This window comes from Penicillium soppii, assembly GCF_028829465.1.
Source record: "Penicillium soppii strain IBT 18220 chromosome Unknown utg000006l, whole genome shotgun sequence".
NCBI classification, from domain to species: domain Eukaryota; kingdom Fungi; phylum Ascomycota; class Eurotiomycetes; order Eurotiales; family Aspergillaceae; genus Penicillium; species Penicillium soppii.
Genome location: NW_026643236.1, coordinates 3748551 through 3773331, shown reverse-complemented (window position 1 = coordinate 3773331; position 24781 = coordinate 3748551). Strand labels below are relative to the sequence as shown.

At 49.3% G+C, this 24781-nt stretch overlaps 10 protein-coding genes across 10 annotated transcripts; 4 read left to right on the top strand and 6 right to left on the bottom strand.

Moving 5' to 3' along the window:
* Nucleotides 1-22: 22 nt before the first annotated feature.
* N7529_008812 (COX20 family protein) lies at nucleotides 23-694 on the bottom strand (the record flags this gene model as incomplete). Its single annotated transcript, XM_057244339.1, has 2 exons — nucleotides 23-288; nucleotides 346-694. 2 exons carry the CDS (start codon nucleotides 692-694, stop codon nucleotides 23-25), a joined length of 615 nt encoding a protein of 204 aa, XP_057095877.1.
* Nucleotides 695-1071: 377 nt separating this feature from the next.
* Nucleotides 1072-7877, top strand: N7529_008811 (DNA polymerase epsilon catalytic subunit POL2; the record flags this gene model as incomplete). Its single annotated transcript, XM_057244338.1, has 3 exons — nucleotides 1072-1679; nucleotides 1747-1886; nucleotides 1939-7877. The coding sequence occupies 3 exons, from the start codon at nucleotides 1072-1074 to the stop codon at nucleotides 7875-7877; spliced, it is 6687 nt and encodes a 2228-aa protein (XP_057095876.1).
* Nucleotides 7878-8485: 608 nt separating this feature from the next.
* On the top strand, nucleotides 8486-9886 carry N7529_008810 (serine/threonine-protein kinase; the record flags this gene model as incomplete). Its single annotated transcript, XM_057244337.1, has 4 exons — nucleotides 8486-8662; nucleotides 8720-8810; nucleotides 8867-9197; nucleotides 9268-9886. The coding sequence occupies 4 exons, from the start codon at nucleotides 8486-8488 to the stop codon at nucleotides 9884-9886; spliced, it is 1218 nt and encodes a 405-aa protein (XP_057095875.1).
* Nucleotides 9887-10326: 440 nt separating this feature from the next.
* N7529_008809 (AMMECR1 domain-containing protein) lies at nucleotides 10327-11368 on the bottom strand (the record flags this gene model as incomplete). Its single annotated transcript, XM_057244336.1, has 2 exons — nucleotides 10327-10771; nucleotides 10863-11368. The coding sequence occupies 2 exons, from the start codon at nucleotides 11366-11368 to the stop codon at nucleotides 10327-10329; spliced, it is 951 nt and encodes a 316-aa protein (XP_057095874.1).
* Nucleotides 11369-12036: 668 nt separating this feature from the next.
* On the bottom strand, nucleotides 12037-13618 carry N7529_008808 (glycine hydroxymethyltransferase SHM2; the record flags this gene model as incomplete). Its single annotated transcript, XM_057244335.1, has 3 exons — nucleotides 12037-13362; nucleotides 13452-13502; nucleotides 13580-13618. 3 exons carry the CDS (start codon nucleotides 13616-13618, stop codon nucleotides 12037-12039), a joined length of 1416 nt encoding a protein of 471 aa, XP_057095873.1.
* A 489-nt stretch (nucleotides 13619-14107) lies between these two features.
* Nucleotides 14108-14665, bottom strand: N7529_008807 (mediator of RNA polymerase II transcription subunit 9; the record flags this gene model as incomplete). Its single annotated transcript, XM_057244334.1, has 1 exon — nucleotides 14108-14665. The coding sequence occupies one exon, from the start codon at nucleotides 14663-14665 to the stop codon at nucleotides 14108-14110; it is 558 nt and encodes a 185-aa protein (XP_057095872.1).
* Nucleotides 14666-15169: 504 nt separating this feature from the next.
* N7529_008806 (phosphoglycerate mutase, 2,3-bisphosphoglycerate-independent) lies at nucleotides 15170-16742 on the top strand (the record flags this gene model as incomplete). The annotated part of the gene is made up of 3 exons (XM_057244333.1): nucleotides 15170-15827; nucleotides 15885-16467; nucleotides 16535-16742. The coding sequence occupies 3 exons, from the start codon at nucleotides 15170-15172 to the stop codon at nucleotides 16740-16742; spliced, it is 1449 nt and encodes a 482-aa protein (XP_057095871.1).
* A 431-nt stretch (nucleotides 16743-17173) lies between these two features.
* N7529_008805 (tubulin-binding prefolding complex subunit YKE2) lies at nucleotides 17174-17754 on the bottom strand (the record flags this gene model as incomplete). Its single annotated transcript, XM_057244332.1, has 4 exons — nucleotides 17174-17212; nucleotides 17311-17371; nucleotides 17433-17628; nucleotides 17697-17754. The coding sequence occupies 4 exons, from the start codon at nucleotides 17752-17754 to the stop codon at nucleotides 17174-17176; spliced, it is 354 nt and encodes a 117-aa protein (XP_057095870.1).
* A 331-nt stretch (nucleotides 17755-18085) lies between these two features.
* On the top strand, nucleotides 18086-19575 carry N7529_008804 (AAA family ATPase VPS4; the record flags this gene model as incomplete). The annotated part of the gene is made up of 4 exons (XM_057244331.1): nucleotides 18086-18378; nucleotides 18448-18783; nucleotides 18841-19291; nucleotides 19354-19575. 4 exons carry the CDS (start codon nucleotides 18086-18088, stop codon nucleotides 19573-19575), a joined length of 1302 nt encoding a protein of 433 aa, XP_057095869.1.
* A 1331-nt stretch (nucleotides 19576-20906) lies between these two features.
* Nucleotides 20907-24587, bottom strand: N7529_008803 (putative spindle-pole body protein (Pcp1); the record flags this gene model as incomplete). Its single annotated transcript, XM_057244330.1, has 3 exons — nucleotides 20907-21147; nucleotides 21204-23947; nucleotides 24015-24587. The coding sequence occupies 3 exons, from the start codon at nucleotides 24585-24587 to the stop codon at nucleotides 20907-20909; spliced, it is 3558 nt and encodes a 1185-aa protein (XP_057095868.1).
* Nucleotides 24588-24781: the final 194 nt, after the last annotated feature.

Here is a 24781-nt window from a genome sequence, read left to right as displayed (position 1 = left end):
AACTCCTCATGAACCGGGAATGCTACCAGAATTTGTAGTTTGAGGGGTTCACCCAACTCTTCTTCTTCCTTTCCTCCTCGGCAAGACGCGCATGCAATGCCGCTTCTTCTGCTGCCGCATCCTTCTCGCGTTGCTGTTTGGCCTTCAATTGGTTCATGAGGCCGAGGGCCTCAGCCATGCCACTCAGTTCCTTGTTCCGAAGATAGCGGCAGTATTCATATGCCCCCAATGAAGTGATCGCAAACATGCCAACAGCCCAGTTTGCTGCGGACCATATATGATACCGTCCTGCAACACATCAGTCCTCTATCCCAATAACATAAATGCTCAGATCTGTTTTTGTACCTTTCAGAACACCTCGTAGACCTCCAACCCCAAATCCAACACCGATTCCAGTCATTAAGGACTCTCGAGCACATGGTCTTTTGTGAATGTTTGACATTTCGGATAGCGAGACTGATCCAATAACTTCTGAGTAAGACACATCCTTAGGATTCTTTCCCGGTGGTTTGTAGGTCGCTTTGGCGAGCGCGTTCGCAGGTTCCTCTGGGTTTCCGAAGGCATCCCATAGCTTTCCAGTTTGTGACCGGGATGGTTCGTGTTTCGGTCTGTTTGAATCGGCCGAAGCGTTGTGAATTTGTGTATTGTTTCCATTGTCTGGAAGAGCACCTGGCCCTTGTGTGTCCTCTGCCATGGTCGTGGAGCGAATTATTTTAGAATTTCCGCCTGCTTCCTTCAATAAGAGGATCGTCGATATCGGTAGATATTCCGGTGGTCAGCTAAAACGGATAGTTATTCCGGAAAGCTGACTAACGCCAAAGGACGCGTTCATAGGTACGCGAGCGCGTCGGGGACCATAGAAATCGATTTGATTAGAGCGGATCGCAGACGATTGCTAGACCCTCCTAGAGGCACAATTGACCTTTGATCACATCTCATCCAATTCACATTCTCACTTATTTCATTCCATATCTGTTCTGATATTCATCTAAAGGGAGATTTCATGTTATACATCGGACCCGTCCTTTGAAAAGTGGTACCTTAACAGCCCGTCCGGGCGAGAACGTCGCAATGCCTACACGAAAACCCAGCAAGTATGGAAACAAGTTTCGTTCAAATGCTGCATCCTCAAAACCCCGACGCTCAAAAACAGTCGAATTCAACTCCTTACGCTCCACCGAAGCAACTTCGCAAGATGAGAAATTTGAGGCCATTAGGTTGGCCAACAGCATTGATGAAACCCTTGGTTTCCCACGGTTCGAATCTGGCGAGGCAAGAGCTGGATGGCTGGTCAATATGCACAGTACATCGATAGAGGACTCAAACGTGCCCGGAGGCCGTGCCGGGGTGGATTACTACTTTCTGCAGGACGACGGGACAAGTTTCAAAGCGACTGTGGAACACGACCCTTATTTCTTAATTGCGGTCAAGAAAGGCTACGAAACAGAGGTTGAGGAATGGTGTCGTCGATCTTTTGAAGACATGATCAAGAAGTTTACGCGACTTGAGAAAGATGATCTCAGTCTTCCAAATCATCTCCTCGGCTACCGAAAGACCTACATCAAGCTCAGCTTCGCCAACGTGAGCAACCTTTTGGAGGTCAGGCGCACCATCCTACCTCTAGCGGAGAAGAATAAGAAAAACGAGAGCGCGATGGACGCCTATGTTGAGATGACCAGGTTTGTTACGCCCCCTCCCCCCTTCTCATGGGATTGGAACGATGGACTCATCGAATGGTTTTGACAGTGCGACTGCTGGCATCGATCTTTTTGACGACGAAATTATTAATGAGCAACGACCTAATGGGAACATACAAGCGAGTGATTTTATAATGGATATTCGAGAATACGACGTGCCATATCATGTCCGAGTCTGCATCGACAAAGGTTGGTGTATTCTATATCTGCTTTAGCGAGCCCTTGGCTGACATCTCAAAAGACATTCGGATTGGAAAGTGGTATAATGTTAAGGCAGATCACGGTGTGATATCGTTGACCTGCTTGGAAGATCGCCTTCAGCGTGCCGATCCCGTCGTTCTCGCTTTTGATATCGAAACCACGAAGTTACCTTTGAAATTCCCGGACGCTGCATTTGATCAAATCATGATGATTTCATACATGATTGACGGACAGGGATTCCTCATTACTAACAGGGAAATTGTTTCAGAGGACATCAATGATTTCGAATATACCCCCAAACCCGAGTACAACGGACCCTTCATTATCTTCAATGAAGCCAACGAAAGAGGAGTCCTCGAGCGGTTTTTCGAGCATGTCAAGATTGCCAAGCCCACGGTCATTGCAACCTACAACGGTGACTTTTTCGATTGGCCATTCGTGGAGACGAGAGCCAGTGTCAACGGACTCGACATGTATATGGAGATCGGTTTCCGGAGAAACAACGAGGACATCTACATAGCCGACAACTGTGTGCACATGGATTGTTTCGCTTGGGTCAACCGTGATAGTTACCTTCCCCAGGGAAGTCGTGGTTTGAAAGCCGTGACCGTTGCAAAGCTAGGGTACGACCCTGATGAACTAGATCCAGAGCTCATGACACCCTATGCGAGTGAGCGACCGCAGACCTTGGCCGAATACTCGGTTTCCGATGCTGTTGCCACCTATTATCTGTACATGAAATATGTTCACCCTTTCATCTTCTCACTCTGCACGATCATTCCCCTCAACGCCGACGAAACTCTACGCAAGGGAACCGGAACTTTGTGTGAGATGCTGCTCATGGTCCAGGCCTACCAGCATGAGATCGTCTTGCCCAACAAGCACAAGGACCCCGCAGAAGCTTTCTACGAGGGCCATCTCCTTGAGTCAGAGACCTATGTTGGTGGCCACGTCGAGAGTATCGAAGCTGGTGTTTTCCGAAGTGATATCCCTACACATTTTACCGTTGACCCGACTGCAATCGATGAACTTCTCAATGATCTGGATCATGCCCTCAAGTTCAGCATTGAGGTTGAAGAGAAGAAGTCGATGGATGACATCGCGAACTATGACGAAGTCAGAGCCCAGATTGCGGAGCGCCTGCTTGATCTCAAGAACAACCCAAACCGACATGAAGTTCCATTTATCTACCACTTGGACGTCGCCTCTATGTATCCCAACATCATGATTACCAATCGACTACAGCCGGACTCATTGATTGATGAATCGGACTGCGCCGCCTGCGATTTCAATCGACCCGGAAAGACCTGTGATAGGCGCATGCCTTGGGCATGGCGAGGTGAATTCCTGCCTGCCAAACGTGATGAATATAACATGATCCGACGTGCAACTGCGAACGAACGATTCCCAGGCCGCTTTAGTAATTCTCCAATGAGATCATTCGGTGAATTGAGCACCGAAGAGCAAGCTGGAGTAATGAAGAAAAGGCTGCAAGATTATAGTAAGAAGATTTACCACAAAATCCACGACAGCAAGACTATGGAACGTGAGGCCATCATCTGTCAACGCGAAAACCCTTTCTATGTCGACACTGTTCGAGACTTCCGTGACCGACGCTATGACTTCAAAGGCAAGCAGAAGGTTTGGAAGAATAAGACCGATAGTTTGCAGTCATCGGGCGCTTCAGCGGCTGAAATAGAGGAAGCCAAGAAGATGATTGTACTATACGATTCTCTCCAGCTCGCGCATAAAGTCATTCTCAACAGTTTCTACGGCTATGTGATGCGAAAGGGTTCCCGGTGGTACTCTATGGAAATGGCTGGTGTGACCTGTCTTACTGGTGCCCATATCATCCAGATGGCCAGAGAACTTGTTGAGCGTATCGGTCGTCCCTTGGAACTTGATACGGACGGTATCTGGTGTATGCTCCCCGGTGGTTTCCCGGACGAATTCAAATTTACCTTGAAGAACGGGAAGAAATTGGGCATCTCATATCCATGTGTCATGCTCAATCATCTCGTACATGCTAGATACACCAACCATCAGTACCAGGCACTTGTGGACCCGAAAACCTTCAAGTACGAGACTCACAGTGAAAACTCCATCTTCTTCGAAGTGGACGGGCCATATCGGGCAATGATTTTGCCGACATCTAAGGAAGAAGATAAAAACCTGAAGAAGCGCTATGCAGTCTTCAATCATGATGGCTCCCTGGCTGAACTTAAGGGATTCGAAGTCAAGCGAAGAGGAGAGCTGAAACTGATCAAGATCTTCCAGACGCAGATCTTCAAGTTCTTCCTTGAGGGTTCTAATCTTGCGGAGACTTATGCTGCTGTGGCCCGAGTTGCGGACCGGTGGTTGGACGTTCTGTACGAACGTGGTTCTACATTAGCCGATGAAGAACTAATCGATCTCATTTCGGAAAATCGAAGTATGTCCAAAACTTTGGAAGAGTACGGCAAGCAGAAGTCTACATCAATCACGACCGCACGACGCCTGGCAGAATTCTTAGGCGAGCAAATGGTTAAGGACAAGGGTCTAAACTGCAAATACATCATTTCGTCAAGGCCACGAAACACTCCTGTCACCGAAAGAGCCATTCCCGTGGCCATTTTCTCGGCCGAGGAGAACATCAAACGTTTCTTTTTGCGCAAATGGCTGAAAGAAGACCCTGGGGACATGGACCCCCGAACTGTGATCGATTGGGACTATTATCTGGAACGTTTAGGATCGGTGATTCAAAAACTGATTACCATTCCGGCTGCACTCCAGAAACTTCGAAACCCGGTGCCCCGGGTTGCCCATCCCGACTGGTTGCAACGTCGAATCAACACCAAGGATGATAAATTCAAGCAAAAGAAGATGACTGACCTATTCACCAAGTCGGAGAAGGCTCCGCTTTCTTCGATCAATGCCAATATTCTAGACCACCGTGTTCAGCATGCCGGTGACATGGATGAAGCGATCGCAGGCTCAACCCAGAAGCTCAAATCGCCCAGCAACAAGATTTCCCAAAAGAGAAAGCATCCAGAAAACACTTCAAAGACAGCCCTCGATCCATTCGCTAGCCTCCCGGCCTTTATGCCCTCAATGTCTGAGAACTACGAAGGATTCCTCAAATACCAAAAGCAAAAATGGAAGATTCAAAAGCAAGCGCGTATTCGCCGACGTCAACTGTTTGGCGAACGAACGAACGTTGCTTCGGACTCATTGAGTAATTTCTTCCGCAACCAAGCTCAAATGCTGTACATCAGCACATGGCAGGTCCTGCAGCTTTGTGATACAGGTATACCAGGAGTTGTGCGGGCTTTTGTGCTGATTGACCAAAAGATTCACGCCCTCAGTGTCAATGTTCCGCGGCAATTCTTCTTGAATTTGAAGCGGGATTCTCTCCCTGATGTCGACGTACCAGACTGCGATGTTGAGAAGGTCAACCATACTTTGCCTAATGGGCACCCCTCTGTCCACTTGTTCAAGCTATCCTTGCCAGAAGAAAAATATCTGGAGGAAGCCGACAAGATGGATATTCTTTTCCAGCACCCAAGTATCGAGGGTGTCTATGAAGGAAACATCCCGCTCAGCACTCGAGCCGTTCTCAAGCTAGGAAGCCACTGTACTTTCGATGAGCAGCAACGCGGTGTGCTCGGCGAAGGGCTGGACAAAGGATTCGATATTTCAACATTACTTCACGCTTCTTCTGACCAGCCCTATCTGATGGATTCGTCGTTGGTTTTCCACTACTTGTATCACATTGTTTCCGGTGACAGGCAGGTATTCGCGCTGTTCTCAACATCCAAAAGTGAGGCACACATCATTGTTCTCAATCGCACAAGGGACGTGCAGGGTTTGCCGAACGTGGATAAAATATACACCGAAATGCTTACCCGTAAGATGCAAGCTGCGGCGGGTGACGAGACGCTGAACGCGTTTGAATACCAAGACAAGATTCATTTTAAGACCACGCAGGTCATGACGCGGAGGAAAGCCCACCTTGAAGTGGGTGATATGATCAGAAAGCTTCGAAGTGATGAAAGCCGCCCCGCGGTTCTTGTCATCCAATCCCAACAGAAAGACCGCCTGTGTCATGAAATTCCGATCTTAAAGGAGTATCCAATTCTGTCTGTGAAACCCGAAGCATCGGACATGGAACTCCCACCCCTGGGCTGGCAGGCATTTGTTGCCAGACGTTTAGTCACGCGCTATCTCTACTTGTCTTCCTGGATTCAGCATTTGACCTTGCTCGCTCGTTACGGTGATGTTCCACTTTGCAACTTGGAAAGTGAGGACCCTCGATATCTCATCGATATCTCGTATGCCAGACGTCTCCAGTCAAATAATGTTGTGCTCTGGTGGTCCCCAGGCCCACGTCCTGATCATGCAGGCTATGAGAAGGATGATATTCTAGGTGCTTTGGACAAGGTCAACATGCCGTCAGTCAATGTGCCAGGTGCATACTCCACGGTATGCATGGAGCTAGAAGTTCGCAACCTGTCAATCAACACCATTCTCACTTCCTCTATCATCAATGAGATGGAGGGCAGTGATACTTTACTAGCACCCTCTGGAGATGGTGAAGACACTGGGGTTTTCTACTCAGAGAAAGCCTTTGCTTCTGCTGGTGTCGTCGTGCTCCGGGAAATGGTCAAGCACTGGTGGACAGAAGCCTGCGCCGGCAACAACATGGCGGACATCATGGTCCAGCATTTGATCCGATGGGTCGAAAGCCCTGTCTCCTGTCTGTACGATCGGTCCTTGCACAATTACGTGAGATTGCTGTCGCGCAAGTCCTTTCAGAGATTGATGGCAGAGTTCAGACGGGTTGGCTCGCATGTTATTTTTGCTAGCCCTACGCGCTTACTTCTTCAAACTACAAAGACTGAAGTTGGAAACGCCTACGCCTATAGCCAATATGTCCTCAAGTCAATTCGCGCCAACCCTTCATTCCACTTCATTGATCTAGAGATCAAGGAGTACTGGGATTACCTCGTGTGGTACGATGAATACAATTACGGAGGCAAGGGCTGCCAGGAGGTTACCGAGACCGATGAGCAAAATCTCGAAACCGCAATGCATTGGCAACTCAGTCGGTTCTTGCCGATTCCCATGCAAACAATCTTCCACGACTGGGTCGTCGAGTATATTGAACTTATGCATGGCTTGAAACGGCCAGAACCTCAAGATGGGGACATATCTTCGACACCCCGTCCAACACAGATCCCTATCGGACGGACCAACGACGGAGATGACGAAGAAATCACTGCCGTACTGGCAGATCGCTTCTCGAAGCCCTTGAAGAAGCAAATATCAGGTTTAATTCGAAGGCAACGTGATGAGATGCTTCATCCTGAACTTGCGTCTGACTATGCCTTCCCCGTGTTGCCTGGAGTCTTGGTCAATCCCAAGGAAAAACGCAACCCGTCTCTGGAATTGACAAAGCTACTGATGCAGGTTCTGAGCTTGTCCAAAACCACAACCTTAGAATCCCGCTTGTTGCGACGTGAACTCCTAGCGCTGTTTGAGGTTCGGGAGTTCAGCAAGGAGGGCCGGTTCGAGAACCCTAGTGCTAGCTTGAAACTACCTGAAATGTCCTGCAACTCCTGCTGCCTCATCCGAGACCTGGATCTTTGTCGCGACGAAGATGTACTGCCTGATGCCACTTCCGATGCCACCAAGTCTGCCCAGCCCTGGCGATGCCCTTTCTGTCATGCCGAGTATGACCGGCTAGCCACTGAAGAGTTCCTCATTGGTCAAGTCCATGGCTTTGTTGTTGAATGGCAAACACAGGATCTCAAATGTGCCAAGTGTGGTGGCCTAAAGATGAGTGAATTCTTGGAGCACTGCTCTTGCAGTGGTACATGGGCCGCAACGGTCGATCGCAAGGAGATTGAGAAGAAACTTCGAGTGTTGGAGAGCGTGGCCAAGTTCCACAAACTGCAACTGCTGGAAAATATTGTTGAAGGAGTGCTGGAGCGATTTTGATATTATTTCTGTTTTATGATACATATGTAAATAGTGACAAGCTTAGCATAGCATCCCATAATTTACGCCGTTTGGAGATCGTTGTCGATCCCGACGGGCTTTAATTCCACCTTCTTGACTTCCCCTCCATCCTAATCGTGAAACACTTTAGCGTCTTTTCAAGCTTAGATTGTTCATTTTGTTGTTTCGTCTGGCTTTTCAGTTTCAGCCCTGTCACTCAACCCCTCTCCCAAACTGCTGATCCCCAGGATTCTCGATCCAAACCCCTGCAGTCTCTCGGTCGGACAAACCGCACTGTGCGGAATTAAACAACCAGAGTATTTATCGCTGCCAATCATCGACCTTGTCGCTCAACTGTGAGTGTTTCTGTACAGTTGTCTCACCGTGGTGGGGGCTGAGCCGTATCTGCACTGGGCTCCCATGTCACTCCGTCACGCCAGGCTAACTTAAATTTCTGCAGGCGCATAGCCCTTTTCAGACGTATATAACACATCTCCCGTTCAAGTCCTCCTACCTTCTAGTGCAGCTCAATATTCAGTTGCCACACTACCTCCCACAACTTCTTCGGCCCCACCATTCGCATAACATACCCCGCTTCACCACTCGCAATGGCATCACAGCAGCCCCCGAAGCTGCCTAAGGTTCAGCCCTGCCGATACAAGACTGGAAAGACATTGGGCGCTGGCTCGTACTCTGTCGTGAAGGAATGTGTGCACATCGATACTGGCCGCTATTATGCGGCAAAGGTCATTAACAAGCGTCTAATGTCCGGACGGGAGCATATGGTAACAAAACCACAGCCACAAAGTCAATAGTATACTAATGGAAACTCCTGTATATAGGTTCGGAATGAAATCGCCGTACTGAAGAAAGTGTCGATGGGCCACCAGAACATTCTCACCCTCGTCGACTACTTCGAGACCATGAACAACTGTGCGCTTCGCCCTTGCTCTATCTCTACGCCCATCTACTAACTCGTCGTGACTTAGTGTATCTGGTCACCGATCTTGCACTTGGCGGAGAACTTTTTGATCGCATCTGCCGCAAAGGCAGCTACTATGAGTCGGACGCTGCCGACCTTATGCGCGCAGTGCTCTCTGCTGTGGCCTATTTGCACGGCCACGGGATTGTGCACCGTGATTTGAAGCCCGAAAACTTGCTTTTCCGTACGCCAGAAGACAATGCTGATCTCTTGATCGCTGATTTCGGCTTGTCGAGAATCATGGACGAGGAGCAGTTCCACGTTCTGACGACAACCTGTGGGACGCCAGGATATATGGCACCCGAGATTTTCAAAAAGAGTGGTCATGGAAAGCCAGTGTAAGTGATGTTCATGCCCTCATGGTCGCAGCCATTTCTTCTCTGTTGGCAACTGACAATCTCTCCTCAGCGATATCTGGGCTATCGGTGTGATTACCTACTTCCTATTATGCGGTTACACGCCCTTTGACCGGGACTCCAATCTGGAAGAAATGCAAGCAATTCTAGCAGCTGACTACTCCTTCATTCCATTGGAATATTGGCGGGGCGTATCGCAAGAAGCCCGCGACTTCATCAAGCGCTGCCTGACGATCAACCCTGAGTCACGGATGACAGCGCATGAAGCCTTGCAGCACCCATGGATCAACCCACCATACGAGAACGGCAAGGTCGGCTCCGGCGAGGATCTGCTCCCGACAGTCAAGAAGAACTTCAACGCCCGGCGCACACTGCACCGGGCCATCGACACCGTGCGCGCTATCAACAAGCTCCGCGAGGGTGGTGGCTTCATGATGGACGGTGTAATGAGCGTCGATCCCAAGCCAGAACGTGTCAACGGCGATGAGATTATTGAGGAACAAAGCCATAATATTCCTGAGTCGACATCTGCTGGTACTGGTGGCCCTGGGAGTGCGATGCAGATTGATAGTCGGGGAAATGCCCGTGGACAGACGGAGGAACAGATTCGCGCCCAGGAGCGCAGGGTCAAGGAAATGGTCGCTGGTTTGTGGAGCCGCACTCAGCGTTAGGATATGTCGGTACATAGCATTTCGTCTTTCGAGGTTTATTATATATCATGTCTAAGGTTGTGATGCTATCCAGTTCTCTGTAATTCCTGTATGGGTTGATCGCTGACTACTTCTCTCTGGCCTAGGGCGTCCTCTTCCTAGTATCTACACATGTATACATATCACACCAGGGTTACCACATACAACCTGATTTTTAAGGCTAGGCACATCATTGCCCAGGTGGGTTGAAAATGTTGATTACTATCTTTATGTGAGATCCTATCAGATGCCAAGGTTCTCGTGGTGCGCCATTCCCACTCCAGGTTAAACCTGATCCTGAAAGGTCGTCAATCTTGAATCAATAAAAAGAAAGCAGGAACATCATGGTCATTATCATCATTAATCCAAGTCGTCACGTTGACATGGGATAAAAAGCAAGGCGATCTAAGAAGCACTGCCAATCACTCCGATGCTCCCAAGATATCTTCTCCGTCATCTAAAGAGAGAACCCAGTTTCGCCATTCTTGCCATTCGGCATAGTCAGCACTTGCCGTCAGGCCCTGATATCTAACAGTCCGGAAATCCGAGACCTGGTCCCACGGTTTGGCTGCGCCTCTAAGTAATCTCCGTGCCGTGCTGCTACCACCGCCATCCCAGCCTGCCTTACGCATCAAGCTCTCGATAGCCTCTTCTTTGGTCCAGCCCTGCTCAATTGCCACATCGGGGAGATAAGTAGCACCATATCGACGGCCACGGTGGATGAAGGAAATGCGCAAACCGTGAGTACCTAGAGTCCAGTCCATGGCGTCTGTACATGACTCAAAGGAACTCAAAAGAGTGAGAGAGCACGAAAGTGAGGGGAGAAGAGATTTGGGGATAGGAGAAAAGCGTGTGTCATCAAAGGCCCTAGAATTCAGAATGGCTTGGGTTAGCTCGGGGTATGATATAGTTGTGTCGTTGTTCATAGCAAGAGAGGTTTTCAATGACAACTACGTACGAGGTCAAAGCGTAGGACTTCAACCCCGCTGCAAGTTCCTGCCCCTCAAACGTTCCTATGCACCCACGAAGAGACTTATGTCCTCGTGACAGGGTGTTCCATGTCACAAATAGAGGGTACCGCTGATCAGGCGATCTCAGCTGAGCCGAGCCCGGCGTGGTTATATTTGTTGAACTCGACTGCAGCGAGTTGGCAGAAATATTGGATGCAGACGAAGGCGTGGTAGCTGCACTGGACGAGGCGGATACTTCACTCTGGAGACGGCTGACATGGGGGAGTTGCAGCTTTTTGGACCCACTACTCGACTGGGGGACATCATAATTTTCATCTAGGAACTGCTGTTGATCTGCATATTCTTCGGCTGGATCTTCAAGACCCGACAGCTTCAGGGTTTGCTCGTGCTGCTCCCAGAGGGCTTCTATGGTAGCAAGACTGGCAGGCTCGCGGCCTTCAAATGAAGTAAAGAGGGTCTCGAAGCAATAAAAGCACTGGGCAACATTCGCCATTCTGATAAAGTGTTTGAAACCTTGTACGTCACCTAAAATATGCACTGCTCTAGATCCTTCAGGGAGATCACGACTCTGATGTATGTTGAAGCCCCTCCGCAATTGTCCGATAAGATACTGCCTTATCGATGGGGGCTTAGTGGACCCAGGAGAGTCAGACGTGGGGACAAATATTGCAGAAATAGAGCAGTGCAGTAACGAGGGACTAAACCATGGAGAAGACTTAGAATAGTAAAAAGAGCCGAAGAGACAAATGGGAGGGGAAGAGGGGATTACGGTGGCACGTGACGATGTTAGATAATATAACCATATTAGGAAGGTGCAGTATTAAAAGAAGAAAAAACAATCCTTTGGATTCTATAGATCCTTGTGTTGAGAACAGATTGTAGAATGTACATAGGACGTCCAATTAATATTGGACTTTTCCTCGAAAATAATTTGAGCTCGCTGTTGAATAAGTGCGAGTGCTCAATCGCCAAAAAAGAATAAGTGCTCGTTTCACATGCAAAAAAATCCCATATCCCAATGACCTCAGGTTGAAAAAACAGTCCGATATTTAACCCCTAAAAACGCACTCGTGAAAATTTTGTTGTACGAAATGATGTTGAACTCGTGGGATGCTGAAATCCCTCTTTCTTTTTCCGTACTCATGCTCGGCCGTATTCGATTTAAACGGGCAGAGGGAAGGCGCTGGCCCACTGGGCGATCTCCTTGCGGAGAGCCAGAATCTCGGGAACGCTGTCATCAGAAACCTTGGCCTTGAAGTCCTTGAGCTTGTTGGCCTCCTTGGGCAGCTCACTCTGGATCTGCTTGCAAAGGTTGATGCTCTGGTCGATGTAGCGGGCAATACGCTTGAAATCCTCCTCACCCATACCACGGGAAGACATGGCGGGGGCACCAATGCGGATACCGCAAGGAGTGAGGGCAGACTTGTCACCGGGGATGGAGTTCTTGTTGCAGGCAATGTTGATCTGCTCGAGAACGGCCTCAACACGAGCACCATCCAGAGCCTTGGCGCGGAGGTCAACGAGGACCATGTGGCTGTCAGTGCCGTCAGAAACGAGCTTGTGACCGAGGACCTTGAATTCGTTCTCGAGAGCCTTGGCATTCTTGATGACCTGCTCCTGGTACTGCTTGAACTCAGGGGTGTCGACCTGCTTGAGGGCAACGGCCAGAGCGGTGATGGTGTGGTTGTGGGGGCCACCCTGGTGTCCGGGGAATACGGAGAAGTTGATGGGGTTCTCAAGGTCGTACAGAACATCCTTACCGGACTTGTCGGTGCTGCGGACACCCTTGCGGAAGAAGATCATGGCACCACGAGGACCACGGAGAGACTTGTGGGTGGTGGTGGTGACAACATCAGCGTACTCGAAGGGAGAGGGGATGACACCGGCAGCGATCAAACCAGAGATGTGGGCCATGTCGACAATGAGGTAGGCGCCAACCTTGTCGGCGATCTCGCGCATGCGCTTGTAGTCGATGAGGCGGCAGTAGGCGGAGGTACCGGCGACCAGGCACTTGGGGCGGTACATCTCGGCGTTACGCTCCAGGGTATCGTAGTCGATGATACCGGTCTCAAGGTCAACACGGTAGGGGAAGGTCTCGAAGTAGGTGGAGACAGCAGAGATCTTCTTGGAGGGGGTCTGGTAACCGTGGGACAAGTGGCCACCGTGGGGGAGGTCCAAACCCATCAAGCGGTCGTGGGGACGCATGAGAGCCTGGTAGACCTGAAGGTTGGCAGGGCTACCAGAAAGGCACTGAACGTTAACGCCCCACTTGGCAGAGTCCAGGTTGAAAGCCTTGAGAGCACGCTGCTGGCAGGTGATCTCGATGGCGTCGATGTGCTGGTTGCCACCGTAGTAACGAGCACCGGGGTAACCCTCGGAGTACTTGTTACACATAGGTGAGCCAAGAGCATCGAAAACAGCACGGGAAGTGAAGTTCTCGGAGGCAATCAGGACGATCGACTCGCGCTGGCGCTGGATTTCCTTCTCCTGTACAAGTATGGAAATTAGCAAAACTACACCATGGTGTAGACGATGCATCCAATTGTAGGGCCAATTGATGCCGATGCCTGACGTACCATGATAGCAGCAATCTCAGGGTCGCTAGACACAAGAGTGTTGTGCATTTGCTGTCAAAAGAATATGAGTCAATGATCCATACATCTGTAGTTATCGGAGGGGAGTCAACGATAGTAAGAAAACTTACATCCCGGTGGGCTTCGGACAGAGCGTAAGAGGCAGACATGATGATGGATGGTGATCTGTCTTCGGATAAACAGAAAGGATGAAATTGAGTTGGATGAGGGGAGGGGGAGAGAAGAAGAAAAAAAGAAAATGGAAGTGGTGGGGGAGGGGATCTGCGGATGCCTCAGGCAGTAAAGTTAATTGAACGATATCGGAGAGTCAGACCGGATTAGGTTATTAGGTTATGAAATTTGCAAATCTTGCAAATTTCCTTAAGATGTAGATTGGCGGAACTTTCAAAGGTCTTGAGAAGGTAAGTCTTGTTTTGTTTTGTTTGAGAAATTTTATGATTTTGGTAGGTTAGAACTGATCGCTATAAACTCCGGGGTATTTCCTGTTTATGAACGCCGAAAATAAATCATGTCGGAAATACTGCTCCCAGCGGGCTTAAATTTCCCAGTATGGCCTTATTTTCCCAGGTGTATATGCCTTTGTGTGTGTGCGTATGTGTATGTGTATGTGAGAAACACAAAAAGAAAGAGAGAGTGCTTCATGCTTCCACAATCCCTGCCCGGGTCCCAAAGTCGGAGATGACAGAACGCAAACGGCTCACACGGTCCTCAAGCTCCCAGATTTCTCTTCTTTGTTCATCGACAGACCGATGTACATCTGGTAGCCCTTCAACGACTGCTCGAGCCTTTTGGATTCGAATCCTCACAGAGCTGGTTTCTGTGGGTAGGTTTTTCACATCAAGTGGCGGATGTGAGCTGGAATCGAGTAGGGATACTTCCGGTACAGCTTGCGAAGCTGTGGTAGACCCGTTGTTCAGGCCATCTGGTACGCTTGAAGATGGTTGTTGGTTCTGTGCTAGGCTGGGCTCGGCTGAAGCTCCTGTTGGGTTCCCGGGTGCGCCCGATGTGCCGGCTGAGGAGTCTTTGGGAGATAGCAAGCGAAGAAGAATCCCATGCAATGGTGGGATGATCTCAAATGTCTGGGGTGGGGGAAAGGGCACTATTTGGGGTGCTGTTGGCGCATCTTTCAAGGGTGTCTCAGGCGCGACTGAGGATTTTAGCAGCGGGGTGCCTACTGTCGGCGATCGAGAAGCCATTGTTGGAATTGTTGACCAACAAGATCCCGAGGCAAGATATCTGAAGAACGATTAGATCCCGGGCTAGGATAAAGATTTTAGGGAAGAGTCGGAAGACACTTTACGAACGGGCGGACTTTAATTTCATTATGTCAGCGCGGTCCGATGGTGACGTCCCACCTGGGTATGCCCCTCCTTCACCGGGGAACCTTTTTCTGCGATGGTCATTCTCCTTTCTCTTTTTCTCTAATCATCTATCTAAAGGTAAGTAGTTTTGCCCATTTAAGGCTGCTTTTTCCTCTGGCTCAGCAATTGATCATCGTTGTATTAGATCTAGTCACATAATAACTCCACTATGGCTACGGTCGACCAGAAAGTCGCTTTGAGTAAGATCGACTACCACCCAGGTCCCCAAAATAATCACGGCTAATACGGACCTTGCAGTTGTCATTGATGGCTGGGGTATTGCAGGCCCCAACTCCCCACCCCAGGGAGATGCCATCGCTGCGGCCGAAACACCCCCACATGTCCGGCTTCGCCGAGGCCAACTCCAAGACCGCCCAGGGTTACGCCGAGCTCGATGCCTCCTCCCTCGCCGTTGGCCTTCCTGAAGGTCTGATGGGCAACAGTGAGGTCGGTCACCTGAATATTGGTGCCGGCCGTGTTGTCTGGCAAGACAGTGTTCGTATTGACCAGACCCTCAAGAAGGGCGAGATGGGCAAGGTGCCCAGCGTGGTCAAGGCTTTCACACGCGCTAAGGAGGGCAATGGACGCCTGCACCTTTTGGGTTTGGTCTCAGATGGTGGTGTGCACTCCAACATCACTCACCTGTACGCCTTGCTCGATGTCGCCAAGGATATGCAGATTCCTGAAGTCTACATCCACTTCTTCGCCGATGGACGTGACACAGACCCCAAGAGCGCTGATAAGTTCATGCAGCAGCTGCTCAAGAAGACCCAGGAGATTGGTACTGGTGCGATTGCCACTGTTGTTGGCCGCTACTACATCATGGACCGTGACAAGCGCTGGGAGCGTGTTGAGGTTGGCTTGAAGGGTCTGGTCACTGGCGAGGGCGAGGACAGCTCGGACCCACTGCAGACCATCAGAGAGCGCTACGAGAAGAACGAAAACGACGAGTTCCTCAAGCCCATCATCGTTGGTGGCAAGGAGCGCCGCGTCAAGGGTAAGTTTGGTCTGACTGACCTAGGCAAGAGCACCAGAACTAACTGAACCTTGATAGATGATGATACTCTCTTCTTCTTCAACTACCGCTCTGACCGTGTCCGTGAAATCACCCAGTTGCTGGGCGACTATGACCGTTCCCCACGCCCCGACTTCCCCTACCCTAAGAACATCTCCCTTACCACCATGACCCAGTACAAGACCGACTACACCTTCGATGTTGCTTTCCCCCCGCAACACATGGGCAACGTTCTGGCTGAGTGGCTCGGCAAGAAGAACCTCAAGCAGTGCCACATTGCTGAAACTGAGAAGTACGCCCATGTCACATTCTTCTTCAACGGTGGCATCGAGAAGGATTTCCCCGGCGAAGTGCGCGACATGATCCCTTCACCCAGAGTTGCTACGTATGACCTTGACCCGAAGATGAGCGCAGCTGCTGTCGGTACCAAGATGTCTGAGCGTCTTGGCGAGAACAACTTCGACTTTGTCATGAACAACTTCGCTCCTCCCGACATGGTTGGCCACACTGGCGTTTACGAGGCCGCCATTGAGGGTGTTGCTGCCACTGACAAGGCCATTGGTGAGATCTACGAGGCCTGCAAGAAGAACAACTACGTTTTGTTCATCACCGCCGATCACGGGTAAGTTTGCTCCAGTGGAACACGAACAAACCTGAATAAGGAGTCCATAGCTAACACCCAATAAAAGAAATGCCGAGGAGATGCTCAACGAGAAGGGCACTCCTAAGACCTCCCACACTCTCAACAAGGTTCCATTTGTTATGGCCAACGCTCCTGAGAGCTGGAGCCTCAAGAAGGGCGGTGTCTTGGGTGACGTTGCGCCTACTGTTCTGGCTGCTATGGGCATCGAGCAACCCGAGGAGATGACTGGTGAGAACCTGCTCATCAAGTCTTAGATGAAACTTTTCGCACATACACCTTTGGATATGAATCAATGAATAGAATTTTTGTTAATATAGACACAACCTTCCTTCTGCTGTCAAACGATGACCGGGAGTTACACCAGCTATTGGCTTTTTCTGAAGGATTTTCCAGGTATTTTTTGGCGGCCTTGAATCCTCGTAGGAAGTTCAAACAAGTGGCAGACATGGGATATGCCCACTTAGGATTGCTAACTTGATATAAACCATGCTTCTTTAGACATACTGACTCAATTAGGGCTAGCTCCTCAATGCTCAACTGGAGCATCTCCCTATCTCGAGATGAGACATTTGTAGCAGTATGGTTAGGAGAGGAAGACATTGGATCCCAGTGAACCGATTGGGGTTGCCACATTATGGATTTCTTGGTGACATTCTTCTTTGGCCGCTAGATGAGATCTTGGGGCTTATGCAGAGGCTGGAACCTGGCTCTGCAATTGTATGATCTATAATTTGTTAGATACAATCTTGATTGATGTAGTGTCTGAGCCCTTGGGGTGCTACGAGAGCTTGAAGATAAGGGCCTTGGGGGATTCCGCGTTACCTCTGTGCGCTTTTTCTCGCTCTTCTCCTGTGTTGCATCAATCTCACTTTCAATTCGCTTGCTATAGCTCTAGTCAGCACATGTCTCGTTGATTGTTGGTGGCCAAGGCCGTGAGCACTGACATTTCCTTTTCAATGAACTCCAGTCGACTGTTGACGGCCATGGTCGCCTCAGTCTTATCCTGCTTCAGCAGCACCGGGCCGACAAGCTTGTAGATGTTGGATTCTTCATCCAAGCCGGCAAACTCGGTTTGCACGCCTTCGTTCTCTTGCTGCTGCGATTCAAGCTTCTGGCGTGCGTCTACCAAACCCTCGAGTTCTGGATACACGAGAAAAGTCAGTACTTGATGTTGCCTTTTTTATCTCTTTTCAGATATGTAGAAATACCAGTCTGGAGTCCTTGGAACTCATCTGAGAGTGCCTGAAGCTGTTTCTGGGGGTCCATGATGAACTTGGTGGTGAAGTGGGAGGAGGGAAAATCAATCGATCTGCCCGCCCGTAAACACCTTCCACTCTCCATATTCCCCCTCCAATTCCACAACCCTCGGTTCTAGACTGCTTGTTCACTTGCGCCCTTCGTCTACGTTCCACAATATTTATTCTTTTGTTCTCACTAGCCGCTGCGTATCCCTCCAACCTTGGCCTCTCGACGAACCCTTGCTGCCCTCTCGACGAACCCTTGCTGCCCTCTCCCCGCTTTATCACCTCTGCCTCCGCGGTCAACTTGTCACACCCTCTACCCCAGGATCAAGACAGCACAACGACAAATTGCCATCATGAGTAATACGGACTTTTTAGGTCGCGCGATCGATACGGTCAAGAAGGCGATCGATGATGACAACAACGGCGAGTACGAAAAGGCCTATCAGACGTACTACTCCGCACTGGAGTTGTTTATGCTGGCCTTGAAATGGGAAAAGAACCCTAAATCCAAGGAAATGATCCGCTCTAAGGCCGGCGAGTACATGGATCGTGCAGAGAAGCTCAAAAACCACCTAGCTGAGGATCGGAAAAAGCCAAGCGCAGTTGGCGCAAATGGGAAAGTGGCGCAAGGCAATGGGAAGGGAGGGTATGTATTGAACTTTTTATATCTGGATTGATCTAATTTGATCGGCGCTAACAACACTGGATCGCACAGGAAGGAAGATGACGACAACGGCGAGGATGCAGACGCCAAAAAGCTTCGGAGCGCGCTTCAAGGAGCTATCCTAACGGACAAGCCGAATGTGAAGTGGGAAGATGTTGCTGGTCTGGAAAATGCGAAGGAAGCATTGAAGGAAGCTGTCATTCTTCCCATCAAGTTCCCGCACTTGTTCACTGGCAAGCGTCAACCCTGGAAGGGTATCTTGCTTTATGGCCCCCCGGGTACGGGAAAGTCTTACCTTGCCAAAGCCGTTGCAACAGAGGCAAACAGCACGTTCTTTAGTGTCAGCAGCAGTGACTTGGTATCAAAGTGGATGGGTGAGAGTGAAAGGTAGGGCAATGTCTTTTCCACAAGTTTTCCAAGGCATACATACTAACCCACTCTCAGGCTCGTCAAACAGCTATTTAACATGGCTCGTGAAAATAAGCCAGCAATCATCTTCATTGATGAGGTTGATGCGCTGTGCGGGCCTCGTGGCGAAGGTGAGTCCGAGGCCTCACGCCGTATTAAAACCGAATTACTTGTACAAATGGATGGTGTCGGCAACGACTCAAAGGGTGTTTTGATTCTGGGTGCTACCAACATTCCCTGGCAACTCGATGCTGCAATTCGGCGACGATTCCAGCGAAGAGTGCACATCAGCTTGCCCGACGTCAACGCCAGGGTAAAGATGTTTATGCTTGCCGTTGGTTCGACCCCGTGTCAAATGACCCAGGCCGATTACCGCCAACTGGCTGATTTGAGTGAGGGTTACTCTGGTAGCGATATTAGTATCGCTGTGCAAGATGCACTGATGCAGCCAATCCGCAAGATCCAAGGCGCAACACATTATAAGAAGGTCCGTATACAACATCCTTTCCATTTTGTTTTCCGGTCGCTCATTGGCTTTATTTACTATAGGTTCTCGTTGAGGGTGCAGAGAAGCTCACTCCTTGCTCACCAGGCGATGCGGGGGCAGTGGAGATGAGCTGGCTCAACGTAGAAGCAGACCAGCTTCTAGAGCCACCTCTTGTCCTTAAGGATTTCATCAAAGCGGTTAAAAACTCTCGCCCGACTGTCAGCGGAGAAGATCTTACAAGGAATTCTGAATGGACTCAAGAATTTGGCAGTGAAGGTGCCTGATTCATCGTGCATATGATCACGTTGTCTCCCACTGTGGTATTTGCTGCTCCAACCTTTTCCTTCCCATTATATCGACAGCGTAACTATGGCATACCTGCCCATCCTTTTTGGATAAAAACTCAATGTCTCATGCTCATACACAGCTGCATTTTCCCATACGTTTTATTTGTGTTTTGTCAATGTTTGCTTCATTCCAATTTCCTGTGGTTTCTGGTGGGTTACTTTGAAGAGTTTGGTGTTTAGAAGCGTTTATCAATTATCTTTGGCCGGTTAAGGTGTTTATTGAGCAGATGTTTTGTCTAAGGTTCATTCTGTGCCAAGTCATAAGACCATGAACGCTACTACCTGTATCCTTATCTTAGAGGCTATAAATCTGATCTCAAAAGTGGAAGAGGAAGGAAGAAGTAATTTCTATTATATGATCTCTCAAGGGAAAAAACGACATTCTATATACGGGGTTGTTAAAACAATGATTTAATGTACACTATTTTCTACCCCGTTCTCTACTCCATTTCTCACACCATTTTCTTCAGACTTTCTCTACATTTTATTGTTACTTACTTGTTGATTAGACGCGCATGTGGTGTAGGTTATGCTCGTAATCGTGGACATAGACTCAAATGTGCACTTAGACATGGACGTGGTAATGTTGATGGTGGTGATAGTGGCGACAGTGAGGGTGCTTAATGAATAGATAAAGGCTATATAGAAATAGAAGGTATTGAAATGGTAGAAATAAGCATTTAATTATGTCTATAAAGGTGCACTTCTACTATGACTAGAATTCAAACCTGCAAAAATTAATTTCATGCCTGAGTTGTAATGTTTGTTAGGCATTGATATTACCGAATCAGGTAACGGGGATGTTTTATAAACAATATCCTTTATCTATAGCTAGCTAGGGGAAGCATGGTAAAGCTTGTATATACAATCAGCGAGTATAAACACAATGCCGCACTATTTCGAACGAAATGTGTATGAATAAAAATTAATTGGTATCAAGTTCCTCTGCTATGACTGTCAGAGTTGCAATCCAAATCGGGGCTCGAGTTCTGTACTGGCAGCTGCTACAAAAGATGACGGCAATCACTGAATCATTCAATTTCTCGCCGGGGCAACTATACACGAATGATCGACCCACTAAGCGAGTACAAAGCGAGTTCTAGAACGCCGCGGTAATGAATGGCAACTAAAGGAGAGACAGAATACAAAGCACATTGCACACAAAAACGAGTATACTTGCAAGACATGTCGGGGGAATCTCTCATAGAAGGTCGACGCTGGAAAAACAGAGACAAAAAACATAATGACATCAATGCAGAAGCCCTCGACTATTGGCCAAGTAAACCTTTGTTCGAGCTGTCGCGACGCTTGAGCATCTCGCTTTTAGCCCGCTTCAAGCCCTCACCCAGTTTCTTCGTTCGTTTCCAGTCGCTGCTCATCCGTTGCATGCGAACGGCGGCCCTTACTAGAGATATGGCGGATTTCAACTTGTGGCGAGGGGTACGGACAGGAGCACGATCACGGGCCTGCACGCCCATCTCAGAGATCATGCGGAGATCGGCATCGTTACTGATAGAGTGTTAGCTATATTGCAAATAGTGTTGAGGGTCGGTGGGGTTACGAACCATGCTACTCGGACGCGTTCACCAAGTTCCATCAAGCCCTTGCTCCAGGCAAGATCGCGTCGGAACTTTTCCTCTCGCTGCAGGCGCGCACGAAGCCATATGATTTCTTTTCCTAGACCTCGAATCTCTTTCTCGTGCTTGGTCTTATTGCTCGACCTCGTGAGGGAGTTCTTCTCCAAGATCTCATCGTGGCGTCGTTGCAAAGCATCGATGTTCTTATTTGCTGCTTCAGCCTCGCGTTTGTGTGCATCCCGCTCTTCGCGAATTCGGCGCACGTGTGTCTTTAATTCGTTGAGGCGCCCTTCCCGCTCGGAGAGCTTGAGGTTCAAGGATTCGGCTTCGAGCGTAGAGGACCTGAGGAGCTCATGGAAGTCCTTTTGGTCTTCTTCTTTCATTGCGGCGCGTTCAAGCTCTCGGTTCTTCTTGTTCACTTCGTGCAGGGATCGGTGTGCTTCGGCCACTTGCTTTCGTAGACTTCGCAGCTCTTCGTGCAGCTTATTAGACGGAGAGTTTTGCGGGGATTGTGAGACAAACTTCCTCATTGCTGTTTCGTGAAGATCCTTCTCCAACTCTTCGACTCGTAACTTGTAATTTTGAGCAGAAGATTTGTATTTCGATTCACGCTGGAGAAGAATATTTTCGCGCTTTCGAGCCTCTTCTAAGCTTTGTCGGAGTAAGGAGAGGTCTCCATGCGCACCAGATGGCTCATTTTCCACGACAGGCTGCTGCTCAAGAAGAGATTCGAGAGTTTGGACACGGCGCTCCAGGCGCTGTACCTTGGTCTTGGCTGAAGTGAGTTCTCGATCCCGGTTACCCGAGCCTGCAAGCAATTTGTCCTGAAGGCGGTCGATTTCAGCTAAAAGACGTCCTTCCTCTTCATTTCCTGAAAGAAGTTGGGTTTCGAGTGTGCATTTGGCATCTTTCAACGTTTTGAGCTCATTTTCGAGTTTTGCTACCATTCTACGTAGTTCGAGCTTGTCGCGGTCGAATCGAGTGGTATCATCCCCGATTTGGGCTTTCTCAAGTTGACCGTGGAGCTCGTCACGCTCAGCTTCAAGTTCCTGCACTGAAGACTGTAGTGCAAACAGTTGCACATGAGCCTCTGCAAGCTGATCCCGAAGCTTCTGCTTCTCGGCAACCGAAGACTCCAACTTCTTCTCCATGTCAGGAGTCGCATTTTGCCGGCCTTTGGCGATTTCTTGCTCATCTGCCAGAGTCAATTGCAGCACGACTATTTCATCTTCCAGCGCTTGTACTTTGTCTCCAAGTGCCTTCTCTTCGCGTCGAGATACCCGAATATCCTCCTTCGCCGCGAAAAGCTCTTCTCGTTTTTCATCAAGGTCACGTCTTGTTTTCTGGACGTCATCCATGAGTTCTTGGATTTGGTCGTTCATCATAGACTTCTCTTGCGCGAACCGCTTCTTCTCGCTATCGATGGCATCCTGTAGCCTTGATTCCTTGCCGGAGTAGGCACTTCCAGCGTTCTGTAGCGTATCGATTTCAAGCTTCAGATTTGCGATTTGCTCTTCGGCCCATGCTTTCTCTGATTGTAGGGCTCGCTTGCTGCTCTCCCACCGGCTTTTATCGACTGCAAATCGGCCCTCCTTCTCCTCGATCTTATGCTGGAGGTTCTCAATCTCCTCTTGCAGTTTCTCGAGCTCGGTTTTATGCTTCCAGTTGAGCTTGTGCCCCTCATCTTGGGCATGAGCTGTAGCGTCATGGACCGCTCTTTGAAGTTCACGGACGGTGGATTGTGCTCGATCGAGCTCGGCTTGCAGTCCTCCAGATTCATCGGTCAGAGCACGATGGCGAGTTTGGAGAAGTTCCTTTTCGTCCGATGTGCGCTGGAGTTCATTCAAAACCTCCTGTAGTCGAACGGAAGTCTGGTTGAGTTCCTGTTTGGCCGTATTAAGATCCTCAGCCAAATGGGCGCTGTCTTGCAGGCCATCTTGGATGGTTCTATGATGCTCTTCTAGGCGAATCACATGGTTTGTCTTGTTTTTGACTTCCGTTCTCAAAGCATCGTTCTCTTGTTGTAGCGTGCGTAGCTCTTCCTCGAGTTTCTCCATTTTTTCCTCCATTTGCCGGCTCAGTCCTTTAGTGGTGAAGGATTTATTTGACATTTCATCCTGCAACTCTCTCAAATCCTCCTCGGCGCGGTCCTTCTCTTCGATGGCTTGACTTCGGGCATTTTGGAGCTCTTGGATCTGCTCCCTAGCACGGTCGAGTTCATCCTGAAGCTCGGAAACCACACCATTCTCTTCGCTGTTGCGTCTGAGATCATCAAGCTCTTCTTCGCGCTCCTCAATAATTCGATCCTTTTCTCTCGAGCTTGCTTCCAGGTCCTCGATGTCGTCTCGAAGTTTGTCGGTCACTTGCGATTGAGTATCTTTAAGGTGCCTTAATTCGTCACGTAATTCTCGGACTTCGTTATCACGCGATTCAAGCTCTTCACGCATCATATCCATTTCTCGTTGCACCGTCTGATCGGCTTGTTCATGCCACCTCTTGCCTTGCAACTCCACGAGCTGAAGCTGGTATTCCTCAGCCGTCTGCTTTGCCTGCTGAAGGTTCTTTCGGTATCGGGAAATATCACGTTGCATTGTCGTTCGTAGTACTTTGAGTTCCATGTTTTCTTTCAGGGCTTCTTTGTTGGTCTCCGGGCCAATCTTTTGCAATTGTTCCTCCATGAAATGGATCCTCAGCTTCAGGTTGAAATTGTCTTTGCTAAGTTTGTCAAGGGCCTATGGAAACTGATGTTAGCTTGCGGAGTGGTTGACATGGGCTTCATTGGTAGACTGGGTATCATACTATAGCTTGCTCCTTCAGTGACAGGTTATTATGTCCATCGCCCAGGATTCCTCCGTCGCGGTCGCGTCCGGAGAGCCCAGGCAGTGGTGTACTTTGCGCACTGCTGCTTGCGGCATGCGGAACTGGAGTGGTCTCTTCCATTGTCCGATCTTCCTCGTATATGTCAGACATATCCATTGGGGGTAAACCAGGCGTGTGGGCATTGCTGCGGTAGGTCTCGCGCTGATACCCGGGGGTTTTCGGACCGTCTGCTCGGCTTGTAGACATGTTTCTCAGATAGTTGTTCTTTGTCGCGCTCTTCATTAACGGGGTGAATTCTCCCTTTTCTGGGCCCGCGCCTGGAAGGTGTCGCAACGCGCCTCTTGTCGACTTCGAGGCAGCACCAGCGCGGGGAGTGACGCGTTTGTCAAAGCCTTTTATCACATCATTGTCCTTAGACGGTGTTTGAAATGAATTTTCAAGAGAGTCGAGTGCAGATAAGTGGTGTCGTCCTGCGCTGCGATATCCGTTTGTTAGGTAAGTCGCGTTGCCGTCTATTTCCGTGCGTGGTGTGTCAATGTAAGGGAAGGCCATTTTGTCAGTGAAACACGGTGTAGGCCAGAACCATTCAGCGTGCAACCATCACTAGCAATGGGACAAGAGTGTAGTTGTTGGCTGAAAGTTCACGTTCAACCACAGACGTGTTTTGGTCGAGTTATCCCGGCCGCATTAGGCTTAGGGTGGGCATGTCTGTTGATTTCTAACTCTTTTGGGATTAGCGTGCAGAT